The sequence below is a fragment of the Penaeus japonicus genome, unplaced genomic scaffold, assembly GCF_977035675.1.
Source record: "Penaeus japonicus unplaced genomic scaffold, GWHDUDI00000001_assembly GWHDUDI00000021, whole genome shotgun sequence".
Lineage (NCBI taxonomy): Eukaryota > Metazoa > Arthropoda > Malacostraca > Decapoda > Penaeidae > Penaeus > Penaeus japonicus.
The window spans coordinates 18,799,469-18,816,968 of record NW_028234423.1 but is presented as its reverse complement, the minus strand read 5'-3'; the positions used below and the strand labels follow the sequence as shown (position 1 = coordinate 18,816,968).

The window sequence follows — 17,500 nt, the reverse complement described above, 5'->3', positions numbered from 1 at the left end:
ACAGCCACTGGAAGTGCAACCTTAACCCCCAGCAGCGTCAAAGCACAACTGAAAGGAGATTATAATTACGATCGTCCAGAACCTCATACTTTTACCCTAATGCTGGACTTGGCAAACACGTCTGGGAAAAGAGGACTGTATAAGGGACAAGTGTCAGCCACGGTAAGTCTTGGAGGATAATCTAAATCATTATTTTCAATCCTTTTTGGGCAGTATGAGGACCTGCCAGTGTCGCAGTGAATACCGCTCTCATAAATCAAAACAGGGGACATCAATGACATCGACTTCTCACTCTTCCTTGACAGTCTAGTCAAGCCGAAGTCAACCTTGATGTCTCGTATCTGTACCAAGAGAACCTTCTGGAGTTTGCTGCTAACACCACGGCCATGGGCAAAGAGGTCAGTATTCAGTCGAGGAAATCTTTTGTACTTAGAATAAAATCACCCATCTCTTGTTTGCTTTTTTTCTTGTCTTGTTGTTATTCTTCCTCTCATTTCCCCACTTCCCCTCTCTGTCATTCCACATATCCTCTTCCTCCTTTCCTACCTTTTACTTTTACTCCTCATTTCATCGTATCATCCTTCTCCTCTTCTTTCTGCTGGTTCGTCTCCTCCTCCACCTAAATCCATTTTTATGTACATGTGTAATACAGACTTATTTATTATACCTTTTTCTCTCCTCTCATCTCCTCTTTCCCCACCTGTCTTCCGCCTTTGACTTTGACTTCTTCTTCTTCTTCTCCTCCTCCTCCTCCTCCTCCTCCTCCTCCTCCTCCTCCTCCTCCTCCTCCTCCTCCTCCTCTTCCTCCTCCTCCTCCTCCTCCTCCTCCTTCTCCTCTTCTTCCTCCTCCTCTTCCTCCTCCTCCTCCACCACCTCCACCTCCAACTCCTCCTCCACCCCCACCTCTATCTCCACCTCCACCTCCCCCCCTTCCCCCACCTTCACTTCCACCTCCACCCCCTCCCCCACCTCCACCTCCACTTCCACCTCCACCTCCACCTCCACCTCCACCTCCACCTCCACCCCCACCTCCACCCCCACCCCCACCTCCACCCCCTCCCCCACCTCCACCTCCACCTCCACCCCCACCCCCACCTCCACCTCCACCTCCATCTCCTCCACACCCCCATACCCATATTCATCTCCACCTCCTCCACACCCCCATACCCATTTTCATCTCCAACGTTCTCTCCCCCGCCCTCCCGATCTGCAGACGAAGGCGCTGCTGGTGCTGAAGAACATAGCGAGCGACGGCGAGCGGGACGTGCAGATGACCGCTGCCTTTTCGTGTCCGCAGCTCAGCATCGACTACTCCGTGAATTTCGCTTACTTGGTGGGTCTTTTTACTCTTGTTTTTCAATTTCGTTTCATTTATCATTGGTATTGTTGATTATAATTATCATGATGTCATTAGCATTGCTTTTTCTTTGTTATTATTGTTGTTGTTCTGTCTTTTTTATGATCATTATTGTTATTATTAGATTTACCTTTATGATTCACTATGCCTCTATTGATCTGCGTCTTGTAATGATTTGATAATTTTCTTTATTTCTTATTCATTTACTTCACCGACATGTGATACGCATTTTATGTATATGCATTTGTTTCTTTAGTCATGTATTTAAAACACACACACACACACACACACACACACACACACACACACACACACACACACACACACACACACACACATATACACACACACACACTCTCACACACACACTCTCACACTCCCACACTCCCCCTCCTAATACGGCCCCTAATCCCCCACCCTCACCCCTTCCCCGCAGAACTCGCCCACGGGTTTCAGACTCGAATCAGGCGTAGGTCTCGGGTCACTTGTGCAGGCAAAGGGTGCGCTCACCTACGCCTTCGAGGAGGAGCCGTTCCGCGCCCTGGCCGGCATTCACTTTGAGCTCAACGGCTTCGAAGTCAAGGCAGCGCACGACTTCGACCTGAGTCAACCTCACCGCGCCGTCGGACTTGTAAGGACGTTACCTTCACGATAGTTCTCATTGTTGTCTGTTGGTGATTATATTATTGGTAATTATGATTGACAATTGTATTATTATTATTTTTGTTGTTGCTAACTGTTTTATCAATATTTTATGTGAATTGCCATGCTGTTTTCTTATTCAAATTATCTTTCAGTTGTCATTATCATTTTTGACAATAGCAGTACCTGTAGCAATAACTGTAGTATTGTAGTATTGTTTTTATGACTTATCACCAATATCTTATCAATGCATTTTGATTATCTTTTGCCATCCTACCAAAACGCAAAATAAGAAAAAGATGTATCTTATAAATACTTATCTTATCTTATAAATTCATGTACCTCCCCTCCCCCCCCCCTTTCAGGTTAGTGCCAGCGTAGGGTCAACGGCCTCGAAGCTCTTGCTCGACTTCCATTTCGATCCTTCCCAGCCTTTGAGGGTGACCTTGGAGGCGCTCGGGGGCAATGACCCCATGACCTCCTCGGGCGTCACCTTACATACCTCATCTGACCAATCTTGGACGATCTTCCAAGGTGGCCTGAAGGTAAGGTCGATGTAAGGTTAGCTCGTGTTCTGTGTGTGTGTATGTGTGTATGTGTGTGTGTGTGTGTGTGTGTGTGTGTGTGTGTGTGTGTGTGTGTGTGTGTGTGTGTGTGTGTGTGTGTGTGTGTGTGTGTGTGTGTGTGTGTGTGTGTGTGTGTGTGTGTGTGTGTGTGTGTGTGTGTATGTATGTATGTGTGTGTGTGCTTATGTGTCTGTCATTTTGTTTGTGTTCAAACAAGTGCAAGCGTGAATGCGTATGTTTGTGTGATTAAAATTCCAAATTCTGGTTTCTCCTCCTTCTCCTTCTGCTCTGCTTCTTCCTCTGCATCCTTCCTAACCTCTTCTTCTTCTTCCTCCCCCCCCCTCTTCATCCTTTAACCTCTTCTTTTTCCTCCTTCTCCTATTCCTCTTCATCCTTCCAAGCCTCTCCTTCTTCTTAATCTCTTTTTCTTATTCGTCCCCCTTCTCCTCGTGTTTTTCCCTTCTTTACTCCATCTTCCTCCTCCCTTGCCTCGTTAATCTTCTTTACTTGGTCTTCATCCCCCTACTTACTTCTTCCCCTTTCCTCACGCTCCACCCCCCTCCCACCATCTTCACCATCCCTTGCCCCTCCTCTTCCTCCTTTTCTTCTTCCTCCTCCACCTCTCCTCTTTGTCTTTCTCTTTCTCTCCCTCCTCCTTCTACAAAGAAAAAATTCACAAGCGAGGTCCTCCTTAGGTCAAGTGGCGGGACTGGTCGTCGAGCGTCTCTCACAACGTGACCTGGCTTCCAGATTCCAAGTCCATCAAGGTCATTCTCAACGACGCTCAAGTAGTAGAGTTCAAGGCCGAGGTCAGTAGGGTAGACGTGCATATGTTTTTTTTGTTATATTTTTCTTGTATGGTAGTGTCTGTGATTGTTATTATTATTATTATCATTATTATAGTTATTATCAGTATTATCATTATTGTTATTATAATTGTCAATAATGATAATGGTTTAATGATGATGGCATAATAATGATGCTGATGATAATAATGATATTTATAACACAACGAAAGTGATAAGCAACGATAATGTTACTGATAAAGAAAAAATGATAAAAAAAATCTACAGCAAATCAGCAACTAATTTTAGTTTCAAAAGCCATGAAATCAAATGTAAATAAGCATAAAGGCTAAAAAAAAAATTCTTTAGTTGATCTCTTTTACGGGTTTTGAATGCATTTCGATCGTGATGATAAAGTATCCAATTTTCCAGACCTCCCCCGATCTTCTCTTCTCTGTCCTGATGAGCAGCGACCAGGCGAACGATGAACCGGAATTCAAGGTAATGATTAGCATTGTATTTGATAAAATGGGGAAATGTCGTTTAAGGTGAAATGTTCAAAATAGGTGCAATAGTTTAATATAAATAATATAGTGAAGTGTTGTTCATTATAAACGAAGTGAGGAAATGTTCAAAATAAGGAGTGACGGATGCAGGATGTTTCAAAGGGGGTGGGGTGGGGGGTCAAATTATATGATAAAGGGACGCCAAATAAAGGAGACGCGTAGCCAAAATTTTAGAAGTATGATAGGAATGGTGGTCCGCCGATTGGGGATTTTTAAGCACTTCAAAGGCATTTTCCAAACATATTCATTTTGATTAATAGTGTAACATGATATCAGTAGTAAGTGTGAGACAAAGCGTCTGATGGGTTCAGAAAAAGGGGAAAAAAGTAAATATATACACATGCATGAAATATACCAGTAAATGTAGTTTTATCCGAGATTTTCTCACTAATTCTAGCACAACCGAAATTTATATTGTTGGACAGACTATTCACATATACTTGCTCTGTGTTTAACGTTTTTTTTTGTCTACTATTTTATCAATACGGTTGTGTGAGTCTGAAATATTAGCATGGGCAATACATATTGAAATGTCTTAACATGAACAAAATGTAACTAAATCTTCGTCGAAGTCTTTGCTAGTGGCTGCACCATGATTTATGCCTATGCCTTTAACAAATACCCCTTCTTGCTAATCAAAGAAGTTTTCAAGGCCTTGCTTACATAATGCAGTAAGTGTACGAGCTGCAGGTATGTGGGCGCGAAAACTAACGATAGTCGTGCAAGCAAGAGATGAGAAACTTAATAATATCATAGTTTAATAGAATTCGGACTCAAAGCTATACTGTTTGAATTTTGCTCCATTCGTTATTTTTTCTATAATTCTATTTTCATCTACGTTTCATTTGTTTGGACAGAGTGTATTCGGTCGAACAAGCCTCCTCCTCATCAAAAAATTGCCGACACGCTTATGAGTAATTTTCAACTTATCACATACAATACAAACTGCCAGAAAGCACTCATTCTCGTCCATGCTTTCATCGACAAATAACAAAATAATAAATATTAACAGATTTTAACAACAGTAATTCGAAAATCTTTACCTCCTTTTTCAGGCAGGAATTCACAGAACACACACTTCTGAACAAACCAACTTTCAACTTTATTTTACTTCTGGCGCTGACCCGCTATTGCACGTAACAACCGTCGTTGGAAGGTAAGTTGCAATTCATTCGGCAAGTCTTTCATCGTTGAAGGAAAAAGGTCAATGGAATGTGATTACTTATTTGTCATCAGCACTGTTCTAAGATCTTATGGCCATTTTTATCATTCATGATTCGTTATGAAAATTCGTAATTCTTGTGCCAAAGTGACGTAAGTTCCATTGGTTTTGAGGCAGATAGTCGACAGACAGATAAGCAGACTGAAAGTACACTATAGACCTTATCTCTCTTCTGTTTTGGAATGCTTAAACCGCAATCAATTCCACCCATCATATCATACTAACCTCGTCCGGATTCCCTTCCTCCCTTAGTGACCAGACCTTCAGCGTGAACTTTAAGCTTCTGGAGAGTCAACTCGAGGTCAAAGGTCGTTACGAGCAACCTTATGCCGGTGACCTTCAGGGCACTGCTGCCGTGAGTCTGGTCTTGCCCTCGGGGGATACTTATTCCAGCGACCTCGCCCTCAACCACACCTATGATGGGGTGACCAGGAATCTAATGGTTATTATTTCTTTTGTTTTTGTTGCTGGTTCGCAGAGGTTACTTGTGTTGATGAACGTTTTTGGATCATTTGTATGTATTGATGATTTTCTGAATTTTGATTAACACATGTATAATTAACAGATACTATTTTTTTTTCTTATCACAGTCATGGCACCTTTATAGAAATATCAAGATTTTTTAAAAGTTAACAGCTTTCTTGCTATATTGCATAGTAGATCCTCATTAGATAATTTGTACACTGATAATTCTGGGGGTATAATATGCTAACAGGTTAGCGGAAGTCAAGCTTATGGCTTTCTTTACTTCAATATCTTCTCACTTTATTTGTCTTTTATTTCTGGTTATCAAAATCCCTTTCGATAGGTTTTCTATAGAATTTTTACAGAGCTTTTCGTTGGTTCAATAAGTAACCATTTCAAATTTATTAATCATATGCAATTTTTCTTGTGAATTTTTATGCAAACTTCAAATGTCAACAAATTTCCTAATGCAAATGAAACCCCTTTATCTTTTTTAAATCTAATTCTACTTACAAAATGACAAACAATACGTAAAAAGTTGAGCCGAATTATGTCAGTGAACTCATGCAATATCAATTTCATCTTCCATCCCTTCTACTCAAGGTGTCTTCAACGTATGGCGACGACATGTTGAAAGGTCACGTGACAGTCAGGCAAGAAGATGGCTGGTTCTCGGAGCCCGTGCTTGCTTTCGCCCTCGCACTGTCCACGCCTTTCGCTCGTTTGGGCAACGTAGGCTTTGCGCTAGAGAGGAACAGTGATTCGTCCTCGCCAAGCTATGCAGAGTTCCAGTGGGATGAGCTAAAGGTAAGTGGCAATCACGTGTTGTTCGTGACAATCCAAAGTATGGACTTGTCATGAATCCCGGGCTACAAGCTGCTTCAGTTTTAATCAATATTGATTATGACAGTGGAGCAAGAATGTTGCCTAAATTTTGCAGCTCTTTTTTTTCTTTCTTTCCCTTAGGTGCGAGGTGAAGCTCAATTGGATGATTTGTCGCAGTTGGAAATGAAGTTCCTCTATGAAGATGGGGGGACGTGTGATTCCCACTTCCATTTGTACAACAAGTATAGGGATAGTCATTACATGACTGGTATCAGTTTAGGCCTCACAACCTCTTATGAACCTTGGGTGGTTGAGGTTAACACCACTTTGGGTTATGGGACTTCTGACCTCACGATGAATGTTGGAGCACCTGTCTTGAGTTCACCTTTCCATGCTCACCTTTCTTACGAATTAACCAGCTCTCTTTTCGATTTTGAAGCTCAGGTTGGAGTAGTAGATGGAGAGACAGCTGGAGTGACATTCTCAGGACGGAGTGAGTCCGGCTGGGATTCAGTCCTAAGGTCCGGATCCCTGATGCTAGATGCTCCTGGGATTGATCCCTTAATATTCAATGTCACAAACTATCAAGAGTCAGACTTATTTACTGTGTCTGTAGATCTGACTTCAGAATTCAATCCCATAAATTCAGTGAGTTCAGAGTTTGGGATTTACTACACAGGACCTGGAGAGACAAAACTTCAATTTAATGTAACACATGACCAGCTGGTGGTAGGACTTGAACTAGACAATAAGCATACTGGAAAGGGATACACACAACAACTAAAAGGAACTGTGAATGATATAGAGATCGCTTATTCTTTAGAGACAGAGTGGGGTCGCAGCCCTCTACCAGAGAGTGCAGATGGACAAATTGCCATTACCAACTTGCTCGATCACAATTTGAATCTGACAGTCTCACACAACAAAAATTCCAGCACATTTTCAACAAAAGTGTTTGGGACTTGGGGTGACCAAATGTTGCAAGCAAGTCATATTTTACAATTTGATCACTCATTAGAGTGGTCAAGTTTATTGGACATTCTTCTTCCCAACAAAGAAGAAATAAGATCTGAGCTGTCTCTATCTGCACAAGCAGACCTTTCTTCCTTCCAATCTAACCTGAATTTCACCTCACCATGGACAGATAACATCGCAACTATGGTAACAGCTGTGCCCGAAGATTCTTCTACAAAGTATGAATTTCTAAGCATTCACGGAGAATCTGTCATTTCGAAAGTAACTCTGAGAAGCAGTAGATTATTTGGATGGGATCAGTCTAATATTCTGCTGGAAGTATCATCATCTTACCATGAGAATTGTTCTATTGCCTGGGAACACAGAATGGATTCGGGCAATTTAATATCAACAGAAGTGAGTTATGGACCAAACTTTTTGATTCAAGCAACAAGCAACCTCACATTAAATCAAGGATGGTTTAGCCAGGAGTTTGCAGAGTATTTGTTCCTAACTCAAGTTAGTGCTCCAGTACAAAGCATTGACTTTAGATCTAACTTACAGATTGACTCTCAGTACAATAGTAATTTGGAAGCTGTGTGGGGAAGTTCCTCAGTAATGGCACAATCTGCCATTTTTGATGGTGTTATCTTTAAAACACTGGTGGATATACCTGGCCACAAGTACCAGTCAGATCTAGAATATACTGATGGAATCAGTGAGATACCAGACTTTGATTTCAAGCTAGCAATACAGGATGAGGATGTTCTAATCATCAATACTACAACTACATCATTATTTCCCAAGTTTGATGTGCAACTCACCTTCCAGGTTTTGGCAGATTCAAGTGCTCCCATGAATAATGGTTTGCTTAATATGACTATGGATTTGTCCCAAGTTGAAGATTTTACCTTCTTAGGGTCTATAAGACTTCTTTCAGACTTTGAAGGTTTTGAAGACTATGGGCTTTATGTAGAAACTAATATTAATCTTGATCACAACAACTGGGCCATAGGTTTTGACTCAAAATTGTACACCAATGAAGTGATTTACAGTTTAAGTACTAGTGGCACTCTTGCTTTGGATGATCTGCCTCATCTCAGATATGAGATGGCATATGGCGTGAGTTTTAGTGACCAGCTTGTTGACCAAAAAGAAGTAAACTTCATGTTTGGTATTCCACAATATGACAACTACCAAACCAATGTCACTCTAGTACTTGGCAATGATGTACCTCAGTGGGCTTTGTTCTTGTCCTACAATAATACAGGGAAAGACATTAAGGGCTATGTTGTTCCAGGAGAGGATAATAAGTATGAGGTGGCTGCCACCCTTAATGCCAAAGATTTGGTCTTTAATTGTCAAAGAGTAAGTGAAGATGGATCGACTTTTGTAGCTGCAGAAGGCAAGATCACCTGGGATGTTGACAGTCCTAAGAAACAAATAACACTGACCATGAACTCTGATTTTGAAGCCATTAAAGAGGTGTCTGGAGAGATCGTCATCACGGAAAGTCGTGGCTTTGAGGTCAGCGCAAGCTTCATGCTAAATCAACAGAACTTCCTATCCAATCTTCGGTATGAGGCTCGAGGTTCAGGCAATTCTGGAAGGGCCGTTATGGGAGTAAAAAATACAATCTTTGTTGAGTTTATGTTTGAAGCCAATTTCGAGTTCTTCTTTACAGATGAAGAATTTAAAGCAGATTTGAAGATTAATGTAAATGACGAAGGATATTTTATCAAATCACACATGAAGGCAAGCTTAGAAGAGTCTTACATACGCATTGAAATGCCACTGACAGATTGGGAAAATATAGATCTGACAGTGAATATCCTGACAGATGAATCCTACAGGGTTATTGTAAAGATGAAAGTCCCAAAGTTCTGTTTCAACTTCGATGGAAAACTTGACCAATCATTTTTACATGCGACTGTGAATATCAACATACAAGAGAACTGCTCTGCCACAGCCATTTTTGAATTCAACATGAAATATGAGGTGAAGGATAGGCAGATCACATTTTTCTCTGACTGTTACATACAAGGCTTTGGTATTTTCTTCACGATAGAAGGAGAATGTACAATTGCAATGAATAAATATGAAATCGAGATGAAGGGCGAATTTTTCCCAGATTATTCAGTGGGATTGGCATTTTCTTGGGTATTTGATGAAGACGAAGTTGGATTAAAGTTACACGTATATGAGATCTCCACTGACACCACATACTTTTTGTTCAGCAGCACTTTCTCGCGTTTGAGATCTGAAATTGTCTTCAAAGTTCTGGATGAGCAAAAGCTTGAACTAAAGGCAGATTATGATATTCAGCCAACTCAAGCAATCCTTGAAGCAGCTTATTCTCACAGTTTATTCGAGCATTCATTTAGTGGGAAGTTGACTGGGGAAGCAAATTTTAAAGAAAACTTCGGTGATATAGAGATCCATTTCTCCACGGATGCTGCATTTGGCCAGGCTGATCTTGAGGTTGAATATGATTTCAGGAAAGAAGTCAAACTAGGACATTTCAAGCTAACAACCTCAAATGGAAATACTGATGGCAAAATTCAGCTTCAGATGAGTGACCAAGAATTAAAGCTAACATATGATATGTCATCAACGCTTCATTCATTCCAGAAGTATCATTTTGAAGTTCACTCTGATACGAAAGTCAATGGCAATACCCTAAATATTTACAGCAGCCAAGATAACATGAAATACAACTTTACGAGCTCATTTTCAACAAATGAAGATGATTTCATGGGAGCTATTACTCTCCACATGCCCTTCCAGCTCCTGGAAATGTTTGAAGTAGGCTTCAAGCTTCCTTATTCCGAAATGCCTCAAAGGAAATATGAGGCCAAGGTCAATGGTGTGACATCTGGAGAATTTTACGGACTGAGTGTGAAGCATGGTCATCACGAGAACTGGAAGCAGCAGAGAACAGAATTTGACTTCCGTACACCAGGAAAGATGTTGAGCAACTTCACAGCTCTCGTGGAGTATGATATTAACGGTCAAGCAGCAATTTATGTAAACGGTACTAGAGGATGCCTCGGCCTGGAAACAAACTGGCAGGTATCTGATGTTCTCTTTGCATTCGATGTTCAGTCGTATTTGACTCTCCTTGGCCTTGGCGAGTATATGCTGAGTGCAGATATTCCACTTCATTTATCACAGAGGGGAGAGGTACGCATCGATGCACAAAAAACGAATTATGACTTCATGACAGCAATAATAACGGGAGAGAATTTCAAGTATGGGAATGTAACCTTCATGATTATGCCTGAAGCACAAGAACCCCAAAGGAAGGTTTATGACCTCAACTATGAATACGCTAATCAATTCTACTTAAATGGTCAGTTTGGTGAGTGGAAAGCTTCAACTAAATGGAACTTCATGGGAGCTCAAATACCTGCATTGTCTGGAAATGTAAAAATCCAAACCAACTTCCCTGACTATGAGCTTATTGATGGCTCATGGGATATACAACAGAAAGACAGCATAACGTCCTTACAATTTAAGGTCGATATGAAACAAAAAGGAATAATTTTCCTCTCCTCAGGCTTTGATAACCATCCTCGAGGTAGTTCTGCTCCCTGGAAAGGCTTTAAATTAGACCTTCTCTTCGACTCTCCTTTCACAGTTACTCATATTCTCCGTGCACAGTACCAAACCAACCCTCTTGGAGCCTCAGCTACTTACAAATACGGCTACGACACGTTCCAGGTTGACTTCACAACTGAATTTCAGGACAAAGAGGGTACAGTTGGCATCACTGGCAACATCCCAGTGCCAGGAATCTCAGACTTCAAAATCGACTTTAAGTACAAATTCTCTGATAAATCTCAAAATGTTATCAAGTTCAAGGCAAAAATTGAAGAGACAGTTCTACAGATTAATGGTAAATCCAAGATGGATTGGAGCAATGGCATAGTAGAAGCTACAATCACCTCTCCCTTCTTCAGTCCAGGGAGGGCAGAATTTACTTGGTCGACTGAAAAGACTCGGGTCACCTACTGGGCCACGTTAGACTACAAGCAACAAGAAATCAAAGTCAAAGTAGCCTTGGAACAGACTAGCAGGTTAGTGAAGTTGGACATATTCCTCTCAACCCCATTTGAAGGATGGAAGAGTATGAAAGTTCATGTAGGCTACACCTGGCTACCCTCTGCATTCACATTCACAAGTGTAGTGACCAAGGAAGAGAACCAGATTTTTAAGATGAAGTCGTCCTTTTTGCTTAACAATGAGAAAGTTGCCTTTGCCATTGAAGGATCTTTTGAACCTCTAAATACTTCTGGATTATTGATGTTTGAATTTAGTAATACTGAAAATGCATATGAAATTAAATTCAGACAACAGTTCAATGATTACAAGATTTTGGAATTTTATGGTGAATTAGATGAGTATCATCTTGAAAGTAAGCTGAAATATGGAACAATGGAAATATTTGCTGTGACTTTTAATCACTATAAAGCAGAAATTTTCTTTACATGGGAAAAGGGACAATATTTCAATGTTACTGCCAGTCAGTTACCCAAGGCTAATGGCCGTGAGTTTAATTTCTATTTTAAAATTTCTGATAATCGACCAGTGACTATACAAACCATATATTCGTCAACTGATGGTCACAAAGGAACCACGGTTCTCGCTTTTGGTGACAAGAAATACAAAGTGACTGGAAAGTTTAATGTGGATAATAGACAATTACTCATATCTACTAGTTTTGAGTCGTCTGAGGATATTGATAATCCAATCACGATTGAAGCCATGTTTGATTTGTATGACTTTGTAAGAGGTAAAATGAAAGCTGTGAAAGATCTAGCAACTATCAGCTTGAACTGGGGTGGCAAAACAGAATTATCTCTCTCAGGACTGCGGCAGAAGAATGCCATGAAGATTACACTAAACCTCATGACGCCATTTGAAATTCTACCAAAACTAAAATTAAGCTTTGATGGTGGTCAAAAGCGAAAGCAAAGTTCTCTTGATGTAAAATACCAATTGTCTTGTGAATGGTCAGAGAAAGTTGACCTCTCTGGGGGATTGAAATATAAGAACGATTACTTCTTCCTAACCAATGAGATAAAGACAACATTGCCAATAGTTGAAACATTTAGCAGTAAACTTTTGCTGAAGCCACGGTACTTTGAGATTTCTGCAGAATTGAATGGGAATGAATGGAAACTATCCATTTCTGAGTACTCTTTCTCAATACCATTTTCACTCAAACTGGACATAAAAACACCTCTGGAAGGTTACGAAACTCTGTCTTTAACGAGCTCAATACAACTCAAGAATGGGAAACTTGATGCTGAGGTCACATTTACCTGGCCAAAGGAGAGAATCATCACTTTGAAAATCCAAGCAGAGAAGTGGAATGTAAAGATCAAGCTGAACACTCCCTGGACACCCTTAAGGGAATCCATTTTCATTGGTTCTTTGAGGACTGAGAGTGAGGAAGTCTCCACAAAGGTGACGCTCCAGTGGGATGGCAATAAGGTAGAAATGACATCAGACATGACGCCCAAGGAAGTCCAGATTGTTGGAAAATACAAGAGTGGTGAAGTTGAGGTGGTTCTCATTAGAGCCGAGTACATCAACAAGGGCAATAATTTTGAAATAGGGGTTGGTGTGGAGACTGTGTATGAAATTCTGAAGCTGTTCAGGGCTAATTTCCAGTTGGGGCCACAGGGTATCTCCCTCGAAGTTGCTGTTAATGATGTAATGAGCCGTTTCAAGGGAAGTTACTCAGAAGGTGCAATTAAATTTATCATAGACATTCCCTTCTTATATAGTTTTCAGTGGAACCTAGAAGCTAAGCAAGACTGGACAAAAGTAGACACATATTCCACCATTACCTACCCAAAAGGAACCACACCATATAACATTACCCTTAATTATGCCTACCAAACATCGTCACTCATGGTAATGTTTGAAATTGCTGGAGATGAAAAGATTATGTCTTTTGATATTGATGTCTCAGATACTTGGAAGTTTGGTGCTGTATTCTTCGGGAGTAAGATTGAAACAACCATCAACCCTAACATTAATGACGTCATGAGCCTTAAATATGAATCAACCGACCTCAGTTTGGAAGTACTGACTATAAATGTAAGTGTTGATTATGGTGAATATGTGAACATCTCAAGCATTATGACTACTGGTATTAGAAACAACAATATATCCAGTCATGTAATGAACATAGGTTATATCGTACAAGAAGAAAGTTTTGTCCTCAATGCTATGCTGACCAGCAGTTACATCGATGGCCCATATGAACTTGAAGCCACCATACCCTTGAGAAATATTCTGGTTGAGGAAGGAACAGCGGTTCTTTCTTTGTTTATAGGAGACCAAAAGTATAAAGTCTCATACGTGAATCAAAACAAGGATATGACATCTGATAGGAATTTAAGTATTGAATTCCCAGAATGGATAGCAGATTTTTCGACAAAAGGAACTGAAGATTCCTTTACCATGATATTCTCTTACCCCGAACCTTCCATCAAACATGAGCTGGTTATCAGTTGGCCTGAAGTTTTAAGCACTGAAAATATTCTGATAACAGCAGAATTCAATTCACCATACTTGGGTGAAGATCCTGCTAAATACAATCTAAAGTTTGTTGTTTTGGATGAGCTATTTTTTACAGTCGAGTCTGAGTTTTCATATGGAACAAGGAAGATTGACATTGAGGGGGAGCTGCAGTACGATGATGACTTGAAACAAATTCTTTATAACACGAAAGTGAGATCAGAATGGATTGGAGACTACGCTGTCGATATCGGTGTTCAGTGGCTTAATAACATTACATTAGATACTACTACAAAAATTCTAGGAGAAAGACATACCCTTACTCTTAAAATTGACTCAGATTCTTATGAGGCATATGCAAAGGCCAGCTCTTCATGGATTCCCTATGAAAACATAGAAATCATGGGCAATCTTGGTAAGGTTTTGACGCCATCTGATATGAAACTTGAGGGTAAGCTCAGCCTGGGCGATGGGGAGGTCTTCGTGGAAGGAGGATTCCGGAATACTGGAATCGAAATTGTTACATCGTATATCAATGTGACTCATAACATGGAGGAAGTGTTCAAAACAACTCTAGACTTTATCAATGATGAATATACAACTAGTTTAGATTTTGATGTAACAAGCATCATTCCAGAATTAAACACAATGTTGATGGCCAAGTACAGTGTAAATTCATTGAAATATATTAATGTCAATGTTCAAGGCTTCCTAGCAATGTACAATACTTTCAGTCTGGATATTACAGGTGGAGATATGTGGTATGACAACTTACAAGTTGCATTTGAGATTCAAAATGTGATATATTCAGAGTTCTACTTATCTGTTTTTCCTAACTTCATCACTTCATTTTCATATAAGACAAAATATACTAACATAAATTCACATGTTGATTGCCGTTTTGAAGATGGTATCTACTTATTTACAAAATTTGATGGTTCACTGTCACCCTTGGAATATGCAACTTTCTTGATCGACTGGCCATTGTTGAATGAAAATAAAAATTTTGAAATGAAGTACATCTATGATACCGAAGTAACTAGTCTCAAGTTTTTTGCCAACAGAGACCCTCAAATGGATTGGGATTATTATGTCGCTGTTATCACACCATTTACAGGCTATGAAAAGTTCCTCTTGAATTTCATGCTCGCTACAAATGATAAGCCAACCTTTGTTGCAATGACAGAGTATCCAGGTGGTAAATTGGGTATAGAAGCCATGTATAGAGCATATTATGATGCAAAATTGATCATATCTCTACCTCTAGAGAAGTATGACATCATAGCTCTCCAGTTAAGTTTGTCAGCCACTACTCTCTTAGTAGTAGAAGCACGAGTTGGTAAAATAGGCTTCACAGTGTCCTTCCGGCATTCACATGATGAACCATTCACATGTATAGATATGATTTTACGACTCAATGAGATGATGGTTCAAGGATACATAAAAACTAGTGCCAGCTCAAAAAGACAAGGATTAGAATTCCATCTTGGTTTTGAATCTATTGAATTTGTATATATACGGACAATAGATATGAAAATTATCAGAATTTACAATGAAATGGACTTGTTTATTTTGCAAACAGATTTAGAAGAATTAATCAGACTGCAAATGGCTACAGGAAAAGAAAATATATTTGCTATTACAACGCCGCAAATGTCCCCTGGCTTTTTGGTGCTTAACTTTGAAAATTCAGAAAAAGTTAATGAATGCCGTGTGCTGTTGGGTATGTCTTTGGGACTGGACTCATACTTCGAAAATTATGGATTCCACATTCGCCAAGAGACCTTAGAGGGAGGCCACCATCTCTCCCTTTCTGGTGATTTTGCCGAAAATAACTTCTATGCTGAGGGTACCTTGTCCCTTAGCCACTATCACTTGAACGAAAGTTTGATCTTTGAACTCAACAAGAAGAGCATTGGTTACAGGTCCACCTTCCAAGTTCTTCCTGGAATTGTAAAGGATGAATATAAAGGATCTGTTGAAGTGATGTTACCTGCTCAAATTATGCACTGGAACACATCCGCAATTTGTGGCTCAGGAGATGTCGATCTGCAGTCAAGATTTACCTGGAATGAAATTGGTGAAGACGTTGAAGCTATGAATTTTGCAATTAATTATGATGACAATACAATATTTGGACAAGGGGAGCATCACCTGAAGGTTGTCTTCATGCACCCAGACATCAAGAATATAATTTTCGAAGGCAACATTACCCAGTTTGAGGATTCCACCGTTTCTGGCAAGGCAAGATTCCTTGACGAAAACATCCCTGAAATGAATATCACATTAGCCTTTGATGTGTATCCTGTAATGGATGATGGAAAACTCCACTTTACAGGCAACTTATCTCAGTTATCATCTGGATTTTTGGTAATGATTGATACCAAAGTCATGAATACTCCAACTGCAAGGCTAGGTGATTACTCGGTTAAATATTGGAGTCTTACTAAGGAGTCCTGGGAAGAGCTAAGTTTGTCAACCGCCCTTAATATAACAGAAGATGCATATAATTTTGCAGTGGACATTTCTACTCCTGAAAAGGACTGGGGATATGCTTATAGAGGTGGCATTTACTCATCAGAAGAGTCAGATACATTCGTAATTGGTGGAAATTCGAAGAAATATCAAGATTTCTGGGAAATCGAATCGAAGATCAACAAATACCTGCCAGAATTCAAGTTATGGCTGGGTGTTGGCCAAGGGGAGCAAGAACCCTACGAACAAGGAAGGCTGAGATTAGGTCTACATAACCCACTTGAGATGGGAGCTGTTTTGGACCACAGGAAATTTGGGGAGTGGCGGCAAGATGGCACTGTTGGGTTGAGACTGAAGACGAAAAACATTCTCCAGTTTGTCCTAGAGTATGATCCTTCTCTGGACTACTTGGACGACCATTTCCTGGATAACCTAATTTCTCCAGCAGATCAAATATTCAGGATCTGGTGGCGTGACCTCAGTACAACTCCACAGGTCATTCAGGAATGGATTCTGGTTGAAGGTCCAACAGCTATAGAAGTTCTCGTCAATAAGCCTATACTTTTTAATATATTAGAAAAAGAAGGAGACAACTTACAGAAGTTTATAATTGATGCTGAAGCTACTGTCACTGCCATTGGTGAACAAGCAGCTACCACCTGGACAGAGATTATTAAACCATCACTTGACAACACGTATGCCTACGGCAGCATTGCGTAAGTCTAGGATTCATGGTATTCACAGCATATTTAAGTCATATAGATATGATAACATGTATTGTTATATAACAACACAATCATATGATAATTACATTTCCTCTCCACATTGTATTTATAGATATGCGCAGACGTCTGAGGTGCTAAGTGGTTTTGTCGAGATCCTGACACAACAGCTGAGTGACTATGGAAGTGAAGTGACAATGTTGGTGCTGCAGGAGTGGACGAAGGTGGAACACGGCTTCTGGGATATCTATAGTCAAGTCTCTGAGTCGATGGCTGAGTGAGTAAAATCTGTGATATTGATGGTCGGATAGACACATGCATACACACGAATACATGTATGTGTGCTTGTGGGTAATGAATAACAACCGATTTCCATTTAGAAAGTTT

General features: G+C 40.2%; 1 protein-coding gene across 1 annotated transcript in view; it reads left to right on the top strand.

Annotated features, from left to right (window-relative positions):
• The window catches only part of LOC122245757 (uncharacterized), a 58,745-nt gene that overhangs the window by 26,391 nt on the left and 14,854 nt on the right, over positions 1 to 17,500 (top strand). The window contains exons 18-29 of the mRNA XM_086548777.1: positions 1 to 162; positions 306 to 398; positions 1,214 to 1,333; positions 1,794 to 1,988; positions 2,365 to 2,544; positions 3,261 to 3,374; positions 3,783 to 3,851; positions 4,972 to 5,072; positions 5,391 to 5,580; positions 6,207 to 6,410; positions 6,570 to 17,107; positions 17,229 to 17,390. The exon at positions 1 to 162 is cut by the window's left edge and continues 65 nt beyond it. Of these exons, the coding sequence (XP_086404903.1) occupies positions 1 to 162; positions 306 to 398; positions 1,214 to 1,333; positions 1,794 to 1,988; positions 2,365 to 2,544; positions 3,261 to 3,374; positions 3,783 to 3,851; positions 4,972 to 5,072; positions 5,391 to 5,580; positions 6,207 to 6,410; positions 6,570 to 17,107; positions 17,229 to 17,390 (12,128 nt within the window). The remainder of the gene's footprint in view (positions 163 to 305; positions 399 to 1,213; positions 1,334 to 1,793; positions 1,989 to 2,364; positions 2,545 to 3,260; positions 3,375 to 3,782; positions 3,852 to 4,971; positions 5,073 to 5,390; positions 5,581 to 6,206; positions 6,411 to 6,569; positions 17,108 to 17,228; positions 17,391 to 17,500) is intronic.